At 32.8% G+C, this 17,153-nt stretch overlaps 3 protein-coding genes across 3 annotated transcripts in view; 1 reads left to right on the plus strand and 2 right to left on the minus strand.

Moving 5' to 3' along the window:
- The window catches only part of LOC131951651 (uncharacterized), a gene marked incomplete at its 5' end in the record, with an annotated part of 48,082 nt that extends 45,258 nt beyond the window's left edge, over window positions 1-2,824 (plus strand). The window contains 4 exon segments of the mRNA XM_059313995.1: window positions 64-163; window positions 300-316; window positions 1,713-1,824; window positions 1,945-2,824. Of these exon segments, the coding sequence (XP_059169978.1) occupies window positions 64-163; window positions 300-316; window positions 1,713-1,824; window positions 1,945-2,065 (350 nt within the window). The 3' untranslated portion in view covers window positions 2,066-2,824.
- Window positions 2,825-2,836: 12 nt separating this feature from the next.
- On the minus strand, window positions 2,837-6,388 carry LOC131951660 (ribulose-phosphate 3-epimerase-like). The gene is made up of 5 exons (XM_059314011.1): window positions 6,141-6,388; window positions 4,178-4,285; window positions 3,713-3,847; window positions 3,449-3,535; window positions 2,837-3,251 (listed from the first exon to the last, which is right to left on the minus strand). Exons 1-5 carry the CDS (start codon window positions 6,381-6,383, stop codon window positions 3,135-3,137), a joined length of 690 nt encoding a protein of 229 aa, XP_059169994.1. The 5' UTR covers window positions 6,384-6,388; the 3' UTR covers window positions 2,837-3,134.
- A 1,996-nt stretch (window positions 6,389-8,384) lies between these two features.
- Window positions 8,385-16,415, minus strand: LOC131951659 (peroxisomal membrane protein 11A). The gene is made up of 5 exons (XM_059314010.1): window positions 16,060-16,415; window positions 11,474-11,595; window positions 10,560-10,723; window positions 9,960-10,121; window positions 8,385-9,764 (listed from the first exon to the last, which is right to left on the minus strand). Exons 1-5 carry the CDS (start codon window positions 16,125-16,127, stop codon window positions 9,585-9,587), a joined length of 696 nt encoding a protein of 231 aa, XP_059169993.1. The 5' UTR covers window positions 16,128-16,415; the 3' UTR covers window positions 8,385-9,584.
- Window positions 16,416-17,153: the final 738 nt, after the last annotated feature.

A 17,153-nucleotide genomic window follows, 5' to 3' on the forward strand; every position in this document is an offset into this window, starting at 1 on the left:
TACTTTATCTGCCCCATGTGTCTTGGAAACAGGAACTGATGATTAAACTATCCAATCCTCCAGTTCCACCTACAGTAAACAGGTGCCAGATTCTTGCTGCTATTGAAGCCTGTACATCAGATGAGAAATGTCAGCTCAATCAAAATGGAGAGGCATATTGCAAGTAGGTCACTTTCTTCATCTGCTTTTGACTGCAGAAGTTAATTAACTTTTTTAATTGATATGAGATAGTTTACATGTCTCACTGCTAAAAATAGATAAATTTAAAATCATAACTTTCATACTGTTTTATCTCCCAGGAGCAATGAGGAAGAATGTAAGTAGTTATGTTATGTTTTTTTTTTATCTATAATATAAGCGGGCCGTCATCGCTATAGATTTTGGGACTATAAAAGTAAATTACGCACCATGCTGTGCTTTTCAGTGCACTGCAGTGTCTTATTACAAGTAATAGAGTAGGGTTTGTTTATATAACGACATAGAGCTATTTTATAATTTCCACTGTTTGTACAATTTTGCATAACGTAAAGAGAATATTAAATACATGCACATTGCTAAAACATATTAAAAGGATCAATGTCAAATATCGTTTTCGTTAATATTCCTAGAGAAAGTGGATACATTTTAATAACATAATAGCTGTAGGTTAGAAAAATCTAATTAAACTGTTTAGTAATTTTGCCAAGGGAGGTATTTTAAAAATAAATTGAACTCACGCTAAAAATGTGAATACAAAATCTGCAAGACGGAATAATTGTTGGAATAATATAATTAGCAAAATGTGAATGCAAATTATGCAGACGTGTAAAAGTACATTATTGTTGGAATATTATAATTAGCATTGATTGATAAAAGGCTATTTTTTATTTATTTTATTCACTGAATGTAATGTTTACTACTTATAAATTTTAATCAACTATTAAGCACTATTATAGACGCGTCATCACGTTCATTCGGTACGCAATGGTTTTAGTTATGAAACTCTATTGTAAATTTTTAAAATTTTAAATTACTGGGAAAAAATGCGTGAATGGATAAAGTGAAATATTGTAGGTAAAACACGGATATTTTAAATACTGCCTATTATTTATACTGTTTACTAATTATTATTCTATCTTTCGGTTTGCGGACAAGCTAGGGGTTTTATAGGAGAGGCGTAGCGAGGGAGGGGGGGCATATGTCCCCGGGTGCCAACCTTAGGGGGCGCCAAAGTGGGTTGGAAAAAATTTGAGGGGGGGGGGGGTGGTGGAAATCGAACGTTTTAGGGCGGGGGGGGGGGGGGACAGGGGTGCAAATCGAAAGTTTGAAAGGGGTGCAAATCACCGGAAAGGGCGCGATTTGGCGCTACGGGCTAGACTGTGAGCAATATGCCTTTATGATTGCATTTAAATTGTGTTTATGTTATGAGTGTTGTGTTTGTTTTTTTTGTTTGTATTTTTTTTTTTTTTGCGTTCGTTTGTGTTGTGTTTAGTTTTGTCCTGTTCCCAAGTTGGTACATTTAAAAAAGATTTACCGTGGCGGAGCACGGGATGCAGCTAGTATTTTATTGTAAATATTGTGCACAACTGGTCAGGCATGTGATCAATTGTATATTGTTTAAAAGTCAGTGTCAAATATGTTTGCGTCCTAGTCATTATTTCCCCTACTAGATTTGCCTAGATGTTAGACAACACCTGGACTAATGCATGTATTTTGTTGCTAACAATCCACAGTAAACATTCCACTGATTGTTGGACTAGCTGTGGGGATTCCCCTAACTATTGCCTTGATTGTTGCCATAGTTTTTGCTGTGGTTTATAAAAAGAAGTACAGGGCTCAGAGAAGGTAAATACAATTTCTGGCAACATTTTTTTTTCAAGAAATAATATAAATTATGTTATGCCATGCATAATTTTATTATTGTACTCAAATAAGAATTTAAAAGTAAAACTGGTATTGTTTCAGGGTCAATGTAAGGGAGGCTACTTACTCAGACAGAGTTGCAACACCAGAAATGATTTCCTATTCCAATGTTGCACCTTTAAGTACTGGACTAGATGCAAATGATAAACTTAAGCTTGTTTAAAATACATCATTTATTTTTTAATCATGTTTAAAGACTTGACACAAATAGCTCAAAACTTTTTCTTAATCATATTTACTTTTTTTTAATGGTTTAAACACTGTTGAAATTGAATGTTATACTATATATAGTATATTAAATAAATGTTAGTTCTGTTTTCTAATAAGTTATTAGCAAAATGTTATTGTAAAATCATCCCATGGTTCATGTACAAATAATCACTATAGTAATTAAATTATCTGAATTACATACAGAACTGTTCTGTAACTGGTCAAACTGCTTCAGTGCTGGGGGCCTTGTTAACAAATCTCCCACAGGAGCTAAGAGCTCATTCTTTACAATAACTTAATTTCACAGACATTCCGTCCAATGTTTTTAATTGTACAACTTATTGTACAGTCAGTATTTCTTTCTGTGATGATTTTTTGTTTGATCAAGTTTTTAAAATTAAGACTGGCTTCTATACAAAGTAAAGAATTGTATTGTTGTGTTAACATATTTTTTTAGCAATGTTTACTTAATTTTGTGATAAAAAAACAAAATAATTCATTTTATTGTTGAATTATAAATACATTTTTAACCAGTATATTTTAAAATCTTTGGTTAATGGTGAATGTCTGGCTTCTGAGATGTGATGAATGTTTTGTTTGTAAGTATCTAGTATCATTAACTGAGCAGATGATGACACACTTGTGTTAAAATCTCATTTGTTAATCTGTTAACATTTAATATTAAAAATACTTTGAAAATTCGCCTTCCATCCAAACACATTTAATCAATTCATTATATAATAAACATTTTATTCCTTTTTAAAAAACAAAAAAAAAAACCAATTGGATCCAGTTATAAAAACCTTTTACATATAAATCTTACAGGCAAAGTATTCTAATCTAGACAGTTAATAATAATTTACTAATTCCCTAAAATCATTTCATTTTGGATATTGACAATCTATATATAAAAAAATCACCAAATATGAATTATAAAATTGCACATGTTAAAATAATGTAAAATTGATTCTCACAAATATAATGCATTAGTAGGTTTTAAAATAAATTGAACAGTTAATTAGTTATTGGCGTATCAACTCCAGTGCAGTATTGACGATGTTCCTCATGTCAGCTATACAAACTGCAGGGTTCTCATGCTGGACCAAGGCACTTCCTGACACGATTAAATTTGCACCAGCCTGGAACATGGAAGGTCCTCAGTATATCATGCACAAACATCAAATACTCTCTTATTAAAAGGGTAAAACCATTTCACTAAAACTTCTCACATAAACAGGTGAAGTTTTTGGCCAAATTGTGAAACTATATCGTACAGATTTAAAATCAAACTGAGTATTGGTAATCTAGAGACTAAAAGATGTGGAATACAACTTACATCAGCACATTCTTGAATAGTTTTTGGTCCTACACCACCATCCACTCCAATATCCAAATGCTTGAACCTTTTCCTTAGGTATTCTATCTGTAGAAATAACATTTACAATTGAAGGCTGCTATCAAAGGTGTTTTTATATCCCTTACATAATAAAATGAATTTAAAATAAAATGAGAGTAGAATTTCACAAAATACTTCAAATATAAAACAGATTAACACTTTATTTTATGAAGTTTTAATAGTACTGGAATGAATAAAACTGACCTTGGGCAAACACTCGGACATAAATTTCTGACCACCAAATCCTGGGTTGACAGTCATAACCAGAACACAGTCTAATAGATCTATGTAAGGGAGAAGAACTTCAACATCTGTAGGAGGATTAACACTCATACCAGCCTGCAGGACCAAATAAAAACAATATATCAACATCAATCCCAGTCACTCTGGCTACGGTACAGACAAAAAATTATAGCTTTCAAGAGTTCTCTTCCCTTGTCTATTCTCTCCAACTTGCTATGCATGTGACTATTTTTATTGATTTACAAAATGCATTTTAGTAAATAAAAAAAAAGACTTTTAGCATTCCCACAGAATTATAATAAAGATTTTTTTGTCATATAGGAAAATCTAGATAAATATTATAAGTAAGTTTTACTCCTGTACCACACTTATAAATAAAAAACCCAGTAGGTTTTCTGCATTGAAAAAACATTTTAACATTGTTACCTTCATGCCAGACTCTCTAATTTTTCTTATACATTCAACTGGATCTTTAGTTGCTTCATAGTGGAATGTATACATGTTTGCACCAGCATCTGCCATACTCTCTATCCACTACAGATAAATGTAGCCATATAAAGTTAAACATGGAATCATTATTAAGCCTATCTAGGTAAATAGTAAATAGGCTAGTTAAATTTAGTTAAATTAAATCTAGTTAAATTGTACATTGCCTTAAATTTGTTAACGTTTTCAAACACAATCTTTACAAATTAAACAAATCACACAAACGCCCCCAAAAATGAATGGAAAACAATTACACTACAGGTAAAATATTCTTTACTGCCAAGCGAAAAGCATGGGAAAGAATATGCATTTAAAAAAAATGGTTTACAAATATCTACTTAGTTGGAATACATTTTGAGCCGTCCCTAGAGGATTTCATAGTCAGCCGCCAAGCAATCAACTGCGCGCTTTCTATGCATAATATTTTGGTCGGCGGCAAATGTCACAATGACATCCTCGTGAAATGTTTTTGGAGCTAAAAAGGGCAGAAAATACCATTTTTTCCCTTTAGGGCCTAAGTAGTTTGGATTTTTATACTTTTCAAAATGGGTCGAAAAATGACCCCTAACTAATTACTAAAAAGATGGACAGCCATTTTTTCAAATAATTTTTTTTTAAAAAGGGCTGCTTTGTTTTGTGTGATTTTGACATTGCGCGGCACTTTACTAGGCCGTTCGTTTCACAGCTTCCGGGTTTGTTGTTTTTACGCCATCGCACGGCTCATGCGCTTACCAAAAATGGCGACCAGTTTCGCTTTCACTAATGGGTAAAGCGATAAAACTAATGATTACGAAGCCATCGTTAATTTAAGAAATCTGAACTATCCGTTTCTATTTAAGTCTGTTATTTAAGAATTGTCGGATCTACTTTTGGCCTAATTCCTTTGTTTGTCTCGCAAGCGGCGCCTTAGTGAAAGTAGCTCTATATAATTCTTATCTTTCCAAATCAAATAACTATAAAATACCGCAGCTATTTTTAACCAGACTATTGCTATCTTTTACTTGAAAGCATTAATTTTACACACGTTACAATAAACTGGTAATAATTTATTGTAGGCATGAGATATGCTCTGTAAGAATAATAATGCCATTTTATTATAATCTTTTTTGGTGAACACGAAGCGCGGGAAAATGTGTGACGCGCAATAATCCAATCATTCGGCTAGATTTATGACTGTTTTTTATGTCACACCTAAAAATAGAATGTTTACGCTTTCTTCATTGATGATCGTTTTTATTATTTTTTTAAACTGAAAGTATGAATTATTAGTTAGATTTCAGGTTTTGTAACTTGGTATACTTACCCTTTATCAAAAGTAAAAGCATAGCATGCTGATTGTGAACAAATATAGTCATAAAACACAAATATAAAGTCACAAACAATGCGATGTCGGGATGTGCCACACCCCCTCAAGAAAACACGTGTTTATTAATCTGTTTATCTCACTTTACAACAGGAATTAACATTAATTTTCATATTTTTATCACTTATTGGGTAAGATTAAGCACATGTTTACTAACAATGAAAAAAAAAACAAAAGCAAATTCTGTTTTAATGAAGGTCACGGGTCAAGTTTTTTTTTCCTTCTGTCAAGTTCAGTGGAGGGTGCCACAGGCTGACCTGACTTTGGAATTTTTTTCAGTAATAATAACTTTGCACAGAAAGTTAAAATATGCTAAATTGGCTTAGTTTACTAGTGTGCAAGCTATTATTGATACATTTTTAATAAAAAAATCATTCTGTAATTCTCATCAAAAAGCCTACACTTTACTCTAGAGTTTAGATCTATTAATTATATTTCTTGATCTAGAGATCAAGTACTAGATTCTAGATCTAGATCTAGGTATATCTAGATCTTTCTAGATCTACTCAGATCTAGTTAAACAATAAACAAGTTTCAAACCTTTTCAGGATCAGCAACCATCATGTGCATTTCGAAGAATACTCCCGGTAGTTTGGGACGTAAACATTTTACAACAGGATGTCCGAAAGTTAAGTTAGGCACAAAATGTCCATCCATAACATCCAAGTGAAGATAGTCAGAACCAGCATCCATCAACCGTTGACATTCAGCAGCCAAATTCGATAGATCTGCATTGAGAATAGATGGAGCTAATCGACAAGAACATCCATTGGAAAGCGCCATGTTTGTTTAATAGTTATTAAATCTAGAGTGCTCTCCCCTTGTTTTTTCCGGTGAACGGAAAAAAAAGTCAAAGGAAAAATAAAACAATAAAAGTCACTGTTTTTGCTAGGAAAAAAAGTCGCAGAAATAAAGTCACAGTGGAAAAATTTTATCGGAAAAAAAGTCACAGAAATAAAGTCACAGAAAAAAAGTCACAAAAATCTTTTTAGAAATATTTTGATTTATTTGTTAAGAATTGTAACATTTTGTATTTGTATTGTGGGTTGTTTTTTTTTTTTTTGATAGCATAAATTATTTATAGACGTTAAAAGCATTAAGGCTTATAACAATTGTAAGTAAAAATACTCTAAGATAATTTACACAACAATCTCAAATTTTGTTACGTATTTAGTTAAATACGCGGTAGAAAAGTTAATTATAAAAGAAATTTAGGCACATCGTGTTTTGCTTATGTTTTGCCGTAGGCTATTCTCTGGTCGGCCTCTCCTCAGTATAATGGGTATTGTCCGAACATATTTTGTTTTGTAGACGTTTTGCGTCAATGACAGCCTTTGAACCTTGTCGGCTTTCTGTTTTGATCCTACATTTTGTTATGTAATGAGCGCATTGGCGTAGGCAGGGGGGGGGGGGTTAGGTGGGTCATAACCCCCTCCATTGACCCCTCAGTATATAGAATAAGTATGAGGGGGGGGTGCAAATCGAAAGTTTGAGTGGGGGTGCAAATCGAAAGTTTGAGGGAGGGGGGGGGGGGTGCAAATCGAAAGTTTGTCCCCGGGTAAAAATTGGACCCCCCCCTTGAGACAATCCTGGATACGCCACTGAATGAGCGTGATAAATGTGGGCGGTAAAGGTGGTTGAACTAAACATAACTATTGTTGTGATGAGTTGAGGGCAGCAAGTCAGATGAACTTACCATTTCACGGTAATTTAATGTTAGTATTTTTAAAAAAAACACGATGAAAACTATTAAATGCTATTAATCTTATGTTTAACATAATTACAATCTACATACTGCATACTAAATATTTTTAGATGAATTATAAAAATTACTATGCGTATACAACCTACACACATTACATTAAATTAATCCTAAGTTAATTTGCACTCTCTTAATATTTAATACATAAAAGTATTAACAAATGTCATGCAAATATACATTTGTGACTTTTTTCCTGTGACTTTTTTCCTACAATCTTTTTCCCCCCTCCCTCTTTCTCATAATGCTGAGTACCTTAAAACGGCTTTCCCCCCTTGTAATCCCCATCACCACCCGTAGGCCTACCCAGAACTCTCGATGTAACTGCTCAGTCTACCTGCTCCCACATCTGCGTGAGCACTTCCATTGGACAAAAAAAACCCAATTTCATTGAGCTACTAATTATAGAATTAACATGTGTAAATACATTTATTTTATAAAGCCTTGTTGACATGTCATTTTTTAAAAATATCTCGGCCATATATTAAACGGGTTCCTGGCAAAAAAAGGCAGATTCTATAGATGTAGCTACTTATGAATATCCAGTTGTTTTTAATTCAGCCTATAGACCCTAATCCTTAACATACAATATTCTGTCTAAGTAGACCTATACTATATATAGTTCAATGAGGGCTAAGAAAAAGCAGCAACATTGACCATTAACATTTCTCCTTGCTTTAAATTGACTGACACAAATTTTGATCAGCTTATTATCTTCAATGGAATGGAATATCTTATAATTACCTAATGGTTTCACACATGATGTTATCTACTTACTAGCCAGCTCTCAATTTAAACATTTATCTTTTAAATTTTTAAAAATTTTAAACGGTAGGATATTTTAGAAGTTATTTCTTGCTGATTTCTTTGATACTGATTAGATGGAACAGTAATAACATTTTATCTGATACATATTTCTAAGCATGATAAATAAAAAGAATCACACATTTATCCTTCATGTATTCACTTACCAGCCCAATACTAAAAAAAGAAAACGATTCTTTTTTAAGCTTTGAAGAATTTTACTTTATTTTTCAAAACTAGCTCCAGAAAACCAATACAAATGGTAAATATCATTCATTGTTTTATTTTGATTTTGCTCTGCTTAAAGTACATATTTTAAAATATTAGCGCTTAAATTTTTCATTATTGTAATAAAGTAAAGAAATGGCAAACTTTTCAACTGATATTACAACTAATTAGTTACCAATACTAAAATATTCTTCAAACTGTTGCATTGATACAAAGAAAAATGTAAGCAAAGAAATAAATAATTCATACAACAAAAATGGTGACTTCAAGATATTTCTACCCGTCATATTTAGTCAACTAACATATTTTGCTGTATTTCAGAAATAATAATCAACAAGAAAAAAAAATCATATAAAAATATTTCAGATTCAAAACACATGATTTGTAGTAAGTATTTTAGTGTAAGTTTTGCTTGTATTATTATTAAGTACATGAAATGTTGTCACAATGCCTCTCCATTAGACATGTACTACTATTAAAAAATAAATAAACTAAAAAATATACAATTCTAGTTTACCGGGATGAAAGCTTTAGCAGATTGGTGACATATAAAGCACAACATTGGTAGGGAGTGTTTTATCATTTTCTCACATTGTTATTTATTTTACCATATATACTGATGCAACTCTAAAATGATAAAAAGTGAAAATTACTCTGAACATCACTCTTGTTTAGCTTCAACCTTTGACCAGAGACTAATGTTGTACAATTGTTGGAGATTAAAAGGGCAACAATGTTTCTTCAACTGAACATTACAAAAATGAAATAAAGCATACATCAGCAGCAAACAATATTGAAGCAGAAAATCAACACAGGGACTTCAGCTAAATGATTTTACACTGGATAAAACATCATTTCAGCATCATTATCCCATATTAAGTAACACTAATAGCAGTAACAGCAGCCAGCAGTATAAAATAAAACTAACATACAACAAAAGAAGGAAGTCAGCATTAAGTGACATTACCCAGTGGGTGATAATGTCTCAATTAACACGTCATATTCCCTCACATGCTGAATGTTCGTCATTAAATATTAATTAAAACTTTTCATTTTATGCATATAGTAAGGAACATTATTTGTATTTGAAGAAAATACTTTTTAATATAAATAAAAAATAAAATTAACTTTCATGGTGCCAACATAACAAAGCGTTTAAGTAAGTTAAATTTCGTTGTTTGAATTATATTTTTTTAGTTCTGAGGTTTAAAAGGTTGAATATGTTTTTCCCATTCCTGCTTGAAGCCTATAACAGATGAAACAACTCCAGTCAGTGCAGAAAAGCCAGGGCTGACGTAACTTAATCCACCCAGAGGGATAAATAGGTCACAGAAGTCTCGCCAGAAATTCATGCGCACAGAATGCATCTCAATCTGAAAAATAATTTCACAACTTACTGATTCCATAAAGCTAGAAATAAAAAAGGTTGAGGGTTACAATCTGAACTTAAATATAAACTAGTTGATACATTTTTTTAACCACTAAATGACCCACTTTCTGAAATCACAATAAAGACCAAACAGAAACAAGAAAAGACTATAATAGTGTAACTATTTCATGAAGTTTACCTGAAGTTTGTCTGATATTTTGGCATCTTTCCCAAACTCCTTGCGATGTCTGTGTAGCTTGTTCTGAACACCCTGCAACTTAATCATATCAGCAATGCTGGCTGTTGTCAAGGCAATTAGCCAAGCTCTTAAAGACCACTGGTTCCAAAATATTTGATCCACCTAATTGTAAAAAAAAGAACTGTCAACTTACAAATTTAAAATAGAAGCAACTGATAAAACATTAATTTTAAAAACTTGGAAGTGTTAGGAAACAATACAAAATAGGCCGATGCTAGCCGGAAAAAGATACGCATGCGCATTGGAGAGAAACTACGACTTGCCATCGCGGTGATGTTTTCAATGGTACTGCGCATACATGTGTTTACAACCGCAGAACCCTAACACCAACCCTAATCCTATCCCTAACCCTAATTCTAGCCCTAACCCTAGCCATAGTTCACTGCGCATGCGCAGAGCTATCTTTTGCCGACTAAGTGGAGAAAAATCTTCTTCCGAGTAGTCACTTCGTACAAAATATTACACGGTCTATTAATGACTTTCAGGCTGACCAACATTTAAGTCCTAATCATGAAATAAACTGTGTCTAAAAACACTTACATTAACAAGACCAACTTTACTAAACCAAAGTAAATGGTCAATGAGAAGCCAGAGAGCTTTCATGACTTGTGATGTAAAAGTCAGCAGTCTCATGCCCAGCTCAGGGATGGAGAGAGCATCAGAAGCTTTGTGGGCCAAGTCAATGCAGTTACCTAGACGAAATACTGGACACAAACAGTTTTATTTGTTATTTTCTTATTACGATCTTACTGCTCTAGTTTCTTAGCAACAATAATTAGGTTATAAATGGTAATTACAACCGTTTTTATTCATTATTTTCTTATAACAATCTTACTGCTCTAGTTTCTTAGCAACAATAAGTACTTTAAGTAGGTTATAAATGGTAATTACAAACAGTTTTATTTGTTATTTTCTTATAACAATCTTACTGCTCTGGTTTCTTAGCAACAATAATTAGGTTATAACTGGTAAAGACCTTAAAGATAAATGAATTTAGCTACAAAGTTATCAATTAAGGAATTCAAACTTTATGCGGTTACAGAGTAGATAAAACAACAACATTTATGTAGATCTATGTAATAGCTCATGGCTGGTGTGGTCTCCCAACCTAGCAATGGTACCCATCAGGACATGGTAAAACCAGATGTCCCTGATAGGTTTGCTGGAGCAGAGATCTTGGCACTGAAGTCTCACAGACTCTACAAGCCATCAAACATCTGAAGGACTTGAGAGGTTTTCACAGTGCAGTGAAATCAACTCCCGACACTTCAATAAAAACCTTTTCCATCTAACTAGCAGTCAACAGGGTTTAATGGGGAATGGCTGGCACAAATCCCTAACTGCCCTCTTTAAAAAGTTCATTCATTTGGTTTATGATCCTAACATTGGGTATTATCTCATAAACTTTAAAAAATAAACAAAAAATGTACAATAAAAAAGTGAAATGAACTCACACTTGCGAGACAAGCCTAAGGCACCCTCCAGCTTCCTTAACCTTGTGATTACTCCCCCTTTAACATCAGGAGAGCCGTAAGTTAACTGCCATAAGATCAGACGAGAGCCATACTGTACAAATCTGTTGATGGGGTAACAACAGTCAATAAATTAAATGAGAAGTTAAAATCTCAACAAACATGAAAAATAAAAAATACACCAGAGGAAATCATCAAATATAAATAATAAAAAAAAAAATAGATGAAATCATAAAATATAAATAATCACATTAAATAGAAACATCAATAGGGCAGAGTGTGGTAAATTTGCTCATACAATGCATACTGGGGTTGGTGTGGTCAGGCTGGTCAAGCTCATGGTTGCTAAACTGAAAAGGCCAGAGTTCAAACACCAAGCAGATGAGGCTTGATAGCTGGGGACAACAACCCTTCTAGAAGGGTAAATTCAGAAATCAAACTGGAGCCCCTTAGGTGATTGTATTACCAACTCTGGTTTCTTTTTGGTAGCTCCTGTGACACAGCTGATGCCAAGTTGTATGAGTAGCACCTTTCTCTTGAGTCCATTTGCTATGTGAAGGGGGGTACTAATACATGGTGACATTTGGCTCAGGACTTGCACCTGATTCCAACCAATCATCAATCAGACTAGGAGCCATTTATTTATTTACAATGCATAAAGCAAACAAGCAGGGGCAACTACAGAGCTAGAATTAACTTTCCAGTGTATGTAACATGGAGAGTGATATGAAATTTGTGAAGAGATTAGTGGCTGTTCATTTGTAACAAATTAGTTACAGACAGCAACTTAACACTGAATAGTTTCATGAATTACAGAGTTATTGGGAGCAGATGACATCTAATAATCTGGGCAAAAACTGTAATTTATAAAAACGTCTTCACAAAAACACAACAATGATAGAGCTTCTCATATGTTCCTATTACAATATTTGGACTGCATCTTTATTGTGTGTACTAACAATTAAGTTTAAAAAAAATATTTCTCTAGTATGAATTTCAATAAAACATTTTATGTTGTAAGAATGTGAGAGTACTGGGAAGTTCTCTGCCTAACTTGCACTTGTCCTACCATACAAATAAAAAAAAATAAAATAGCTTATTTTTAAATGAAAAAATATTTCACAACACTTTTAATACACTTATCAGTGCTAACCTTGACCTTCAGGTAAGATAAATGAATTTGTTATCTCACTTGCAAGCAGAAAACAGACAATTCAAACTGACAAACATGGTAGTCTCAAACTTTATCACCTACAGACAGCTTGAATTAAAATGGTTGAGTAAAATCTTCAGAGGGAATTTACGTTGATCATACTTTAAATTAAAACTATAATACCTAAAACAACTATGATACTTAAGTATATAGAATCACTGCATTGATTTTTAGGTATGTGACCAAATAAGTTTTTCTTTATCTAGGAAACAAATATAAAAGATTACCTAATATATTTGCTAATTAAAAGAATCAGTAATCATGTTTATTAAATAACAATAGAAAAATGTTAAGAGTAAGAAAAGTAAATAACTGGTCCCTACTGATGGAAAAAAAATACACTTTACACAGTTAAAGTATACTTGACCTTTTGAAGTCAAGTATTATAGAATATTTTTGCTGGTTGTTTTATAAGAGCTTTACATGGTGAACTATGCCTCAGATAAGGATAGGCTTGAACCAAACTAAGAATGTGGTAAGATCAAAGGATGAGGGGAGGGTTTAAAAGTTCACAGAGTTAAAAAAAAAAGTAAATAATTGGTTCCTACTGATGGAAAAACATACAGTTAAAGTATACTTGACCTTTTAAAGTCGAGTATTAATGAATATTTTTTCTTTTTTGTATTATAAGAGCTTTACCTGGTGAACTATGCCTGGGATGGGGGCATAGGCTTGAACCAAACTAAGAATGTGGTAAGATCAAAAGAGGAGGGTTAAAGGGTTCACTGAGTACCTTTATCAGTACATCACCTAAAGTATGGTGAGGGAGGAAGGTGTGTCAGACAGACAGCTGTGTAAGTGGTGAAGAAAATCACATCTCACGCGTTGGAGGACAGTTTTAGACTTTAGAGTCAAACTAAGCTTTTGAGATTAACCTCGACTTGCTGCTTCAGTAAACAAGAGAACACGGATTAAGCTAAGCTCTCCTAAGCATGTCATTTTACAGCAGTAAATGTGTAATGTCAAAACCTTTAACTTTAAGTTACAGCTAAAGAAAACTGATATTTACTTATATTAAAACAATGAAACTTAGCATTGTAATTGTACTAATAACATTATTGTTTCAGAACAGCTAGATTAATGGTACAAGTTTGATGTACATTCACTAGGCACTGTTAACTAAGCTAGACTACAAATCTGGGTTATTAGGGCAAAGTTTAAAGATTATTTATATTTTCCTTTATTGTTGAAAGTACTTTTTGATATGAAAAAAAAAACAACTAATTTTTCTAAAGTATAAGAATATATGAGAGTAAAAATGCTTGACTAAAGTAATATAAAATCTTTGACTGATACATGGCCACACATTTTTATACTGTTCCCGTATTATCAATGGTCTCATTCACACTACTAACCAGGCTCTATGTGATAAAAGTTTAACCCAATGTTGATACTAATGATAGTACTTCTTTCTTGGCTATTTTGAGATTCATTTTTTTGAGATTCATTTATAATGGTTTTAAACTTCTGATTAAAATGACATACATGGTTCAAAGATATGACCTGAGAAGATCAAGCTTTAAGGACCTTTTCCTGTTGTCTCTAAATAATTTTCTTTTTAAAAACTAGAACGTTTATTATTAAACAAGTTAATTAAAAAAGTCTAGTGACATTTATGCGCAATTTCCTTATGTTATCTAAAAATAGCTCTGACGTATAATGCATTCAAGCTAGAAGTACGATCGGTTTGTAGGTGTTTATGTAATTTTAAAATTTGTGCCCGAACGAGAGGATATTTTTGAAAACTTTCTTCGGTAATATTGTTCTAAATTATGGCAGGAATTGATTGGTACATGTTTCAAGTCGCTAAGTGGTCTGGTTGCCGAGATATGGGCAAAAAACTGCATTTTTTCGAGGTTTTTTGGCTTTTCCGGGAAATACATGAAAGAAACCCGGAATTTTTATGGCCTATGCTCATCCTCGTAACTTGCTTAACATAATTGCTTTTGGAACTAGTCATCGATATTGCTTCGTTGAGGAGGAGATACGACTTAAAGCTGCGGACACACATCCATCCATCCATTCATACATCCAGAAATGACGGGTTAATAAATGCAATTCTCCAGAATGGAAATTGCGCTAAAAATTGAATAGGCTTAGATTCTCTATGTCCTAATTTTCCTTGAAACATTTACTCTAAAATGATCGCTACACGGCATGTTGTTTTATAACCTTAAACTTTATCAAGTCCAGATAACTTTCACTGAAACTCCACAACTACAGCAAACATACTGACTCAACAAGAAATAATGAATTATTTTTTTTACAAAGGAATTTTATTCATTTCATTTTAAGAAAATATTGCCTAAAATTTGTAAAAGAAAAACATCCATAACAGTTAAAAAGTAGTTTCATACATAAAATGAATAATAAAAGATTGAAATTGTGTGTTGACTGAACTGCTTAGCCTTATTCACCACCCCCTCCCCACATTAATACAAACATTGTAGCATATTATAACCAATTTTACTATTTAAAATACTACATAGATTCTAGAATCTACCACATAAGTAAATTTTTTGGTAATCTATCGTTTTAGGTACGTAAAATCGCGCACGGCTAGTAATGTCCGAAAAAGTTACCTCATTATCAAGGCTTTGATAGAAGTATATTGTGATATATTTGTGTCAAATATTATAGATAAATGAATAATAAACCTTAATCAATGGCTAAATATATCAATATTGGCAAGAAATTAACTTTAAACAGCAGTGTTTGCGAGCAGGATTTGCTATATAAAAAGCGGCCATCTGTAAGTTAGAGTGGCTTCCCCTGAATCTTGCGCTATAAGTTTATTATAAAAAAACACAAAAAAAACAAGATGGCTGCTATAGTAAATGAGCATGATTGCATCTGTTGGAAACATCGCTAGTCTTTATTTATTACTGAAAATTTTTAATTCAATTGTTTAAAAACAGGTACATAAATGAAACAATAAACAAGGAAATATTTTCGTATTTTTCAAAACATAAATCATCCTCAAAATGTGAAATAATTATTAAAATCTAAGGAGTCACCTGTTTTTCACATTACTAGTCGCAGGCGATTTTACGTACCTAAAACGATAGATTACCCATTTTTTATATATATTAGCCAGTCTAATTATTAATTATAATTATTAATAATAGGCCTAGTCCTAAAAAAATAGTAAAATTACTACACATTAGACTAGTACATCTTATGATCTTAGTCTTAGTAGTATAAAGCAGATAATTATTAATAATTAAATAATTAAAGCCCATCTATTAATAATTTGCTTAGGCCTAATTATTAGATCTAGTCTATAAGACTATAAGACTATCAGACAATAGAATTCTAGAAAACTTAAAACATTTAAAAGTAAAAAAGTGCATACCGAAATATTTTATCCCTAGCTGCAGTGTGAGAATTAAAAATCATTAAATTTTTCGACAGCGATGACATGACAGCAGTTGCAAACGCACATCAGACACCAATATTATTTCAGTTGTAAATTAAAAAAACAGAAGATACTAAACCGAAAACATTAGGCAAACGCCACTGATCGTCAGATATCACATTTTATTCCACAAAATTTCGTTGTCACTATCACCAAGGTTTGGACTACAGCTGCTCCTATTTTTATTATCGGTTATGTTTATCTTACATTAGCAAGACAGGTAACTCTCTATTAATTTTACTTTGCATAGACTGCCGTAGACCTAGACATGAAAGCTGAGATAAAGAAATAGATCTAGATCTAGAATCTAGATTTAAGAAGAAAAAAGTAGAGCACATTGAAACTCACACAGCAGACACCCCTGTCTCGATAAATCTAAATCTTCTAGGGTAACAGTACACCAAATAAAAAGTCTAGTTCTAGTTTTACTAAATGTAATCAAGCTCAGAATGAAAGTGTTAAATATAAAAATCTGGCACAGAACATGGATCTACCAGCTCTTACATTTCATATAGATCTATGTTGTCATGTAGTATTTATTATTAAAATATGCGATTCTGTTTTATTTAAACGTCCTCCTCCTTGTTCTTAATAATATGTCTATAAATGGAGAAATCATACAACAAGAACAATATCGTAAACTAATCTACAGCTAGATTTGGCAGTCGCTAGAGTTGTCTGCCTTTACAGTTGTCTGCTTCTACAGCTGTCTGCCTCTACAGTTGCTGTTGGATCCAGTCGTAGTAGGCGCTGACGTCAGTATACACGCCGGGGTAGTTGGCCCTAGCGCAGCCTTGACCGTAGGAGACGACCCCAACAGCCACCCAAGTGTTGGTCGCAGAGTTCAGACAGAACAGGGGTCCTCCTGAATCTCCCTGAGATCAAAATTCATGAGGTTAGACAGAGACAGATGGTGAGGTGTGCAGATCGCACAGAGTGACACAAGCAAAAAATAGCAAAATTTACAGAAAAAAAAACGTTTTGCCAGTTTGCTTAATGGTTAATTAACATTTAATAGTCTTTACATTTTT

The sequence above is a fragment of the Physella acuta genome, unplaced genomic scaffold (assembly GCF_028476545.2).
Source record: "Physella acuta isolate Inbredline_101_S28 unplaced genomic scaffold, ASM2847654v3 ptg000820l, whole genome shotgun sequence".
Taxonomy (NCBI): Eukaryota; Metazoa; Mollusca; class Gastropoda; family Physidae; genus Physella; species Physella acuta.

Bases quoted from the DNA above. Each gene is read 5' to 3' on its own strand.
- LOC131951660 (XM_059314011.1), bottom strand. From the start codon at position 6,383: ATGGCGCTTTCCAATGGATGTTCTTGTCGATTAGCTCCATCTATTCTC. The intron at 4,286-6,140 runs GTTTGAAACTTG...ATTTATCTGTAG, and splicing joins TGGTTGCTGATCCTGAAAAG to TGGATAGAGAGTATGGCAGA. The intron at 3,848-4,177 runs GTAACAATGTTA...TTGGTCCTGCAG, and splicing joins TTAGAGAGTCTGGCATGAAG to GCTGGTATGAGTGTTAATCC.
- LOC131951659 (XM_059314010.1), bottom strand. From the start codon at position 16,127: ATGTCATCGCTGTCGAAAAATTTAATGATTTTTAATTCTCACACTGCA. The intron at 10,724-11,473 runs GTGAGTTCATTT...GTTTGTGTCCAG, and splicing joins CTTAGGCTTGTCTCGCAAGT to TATTTCGTCTAGGTAACTGC. The intron at 10,122-10,559 runs GTAAGTGTTTTT...TTTTACAATTAG, and splicing joins GTAAAGTTGGTCTTGTTAAT to GTGGATCAAATATTTTGGAA.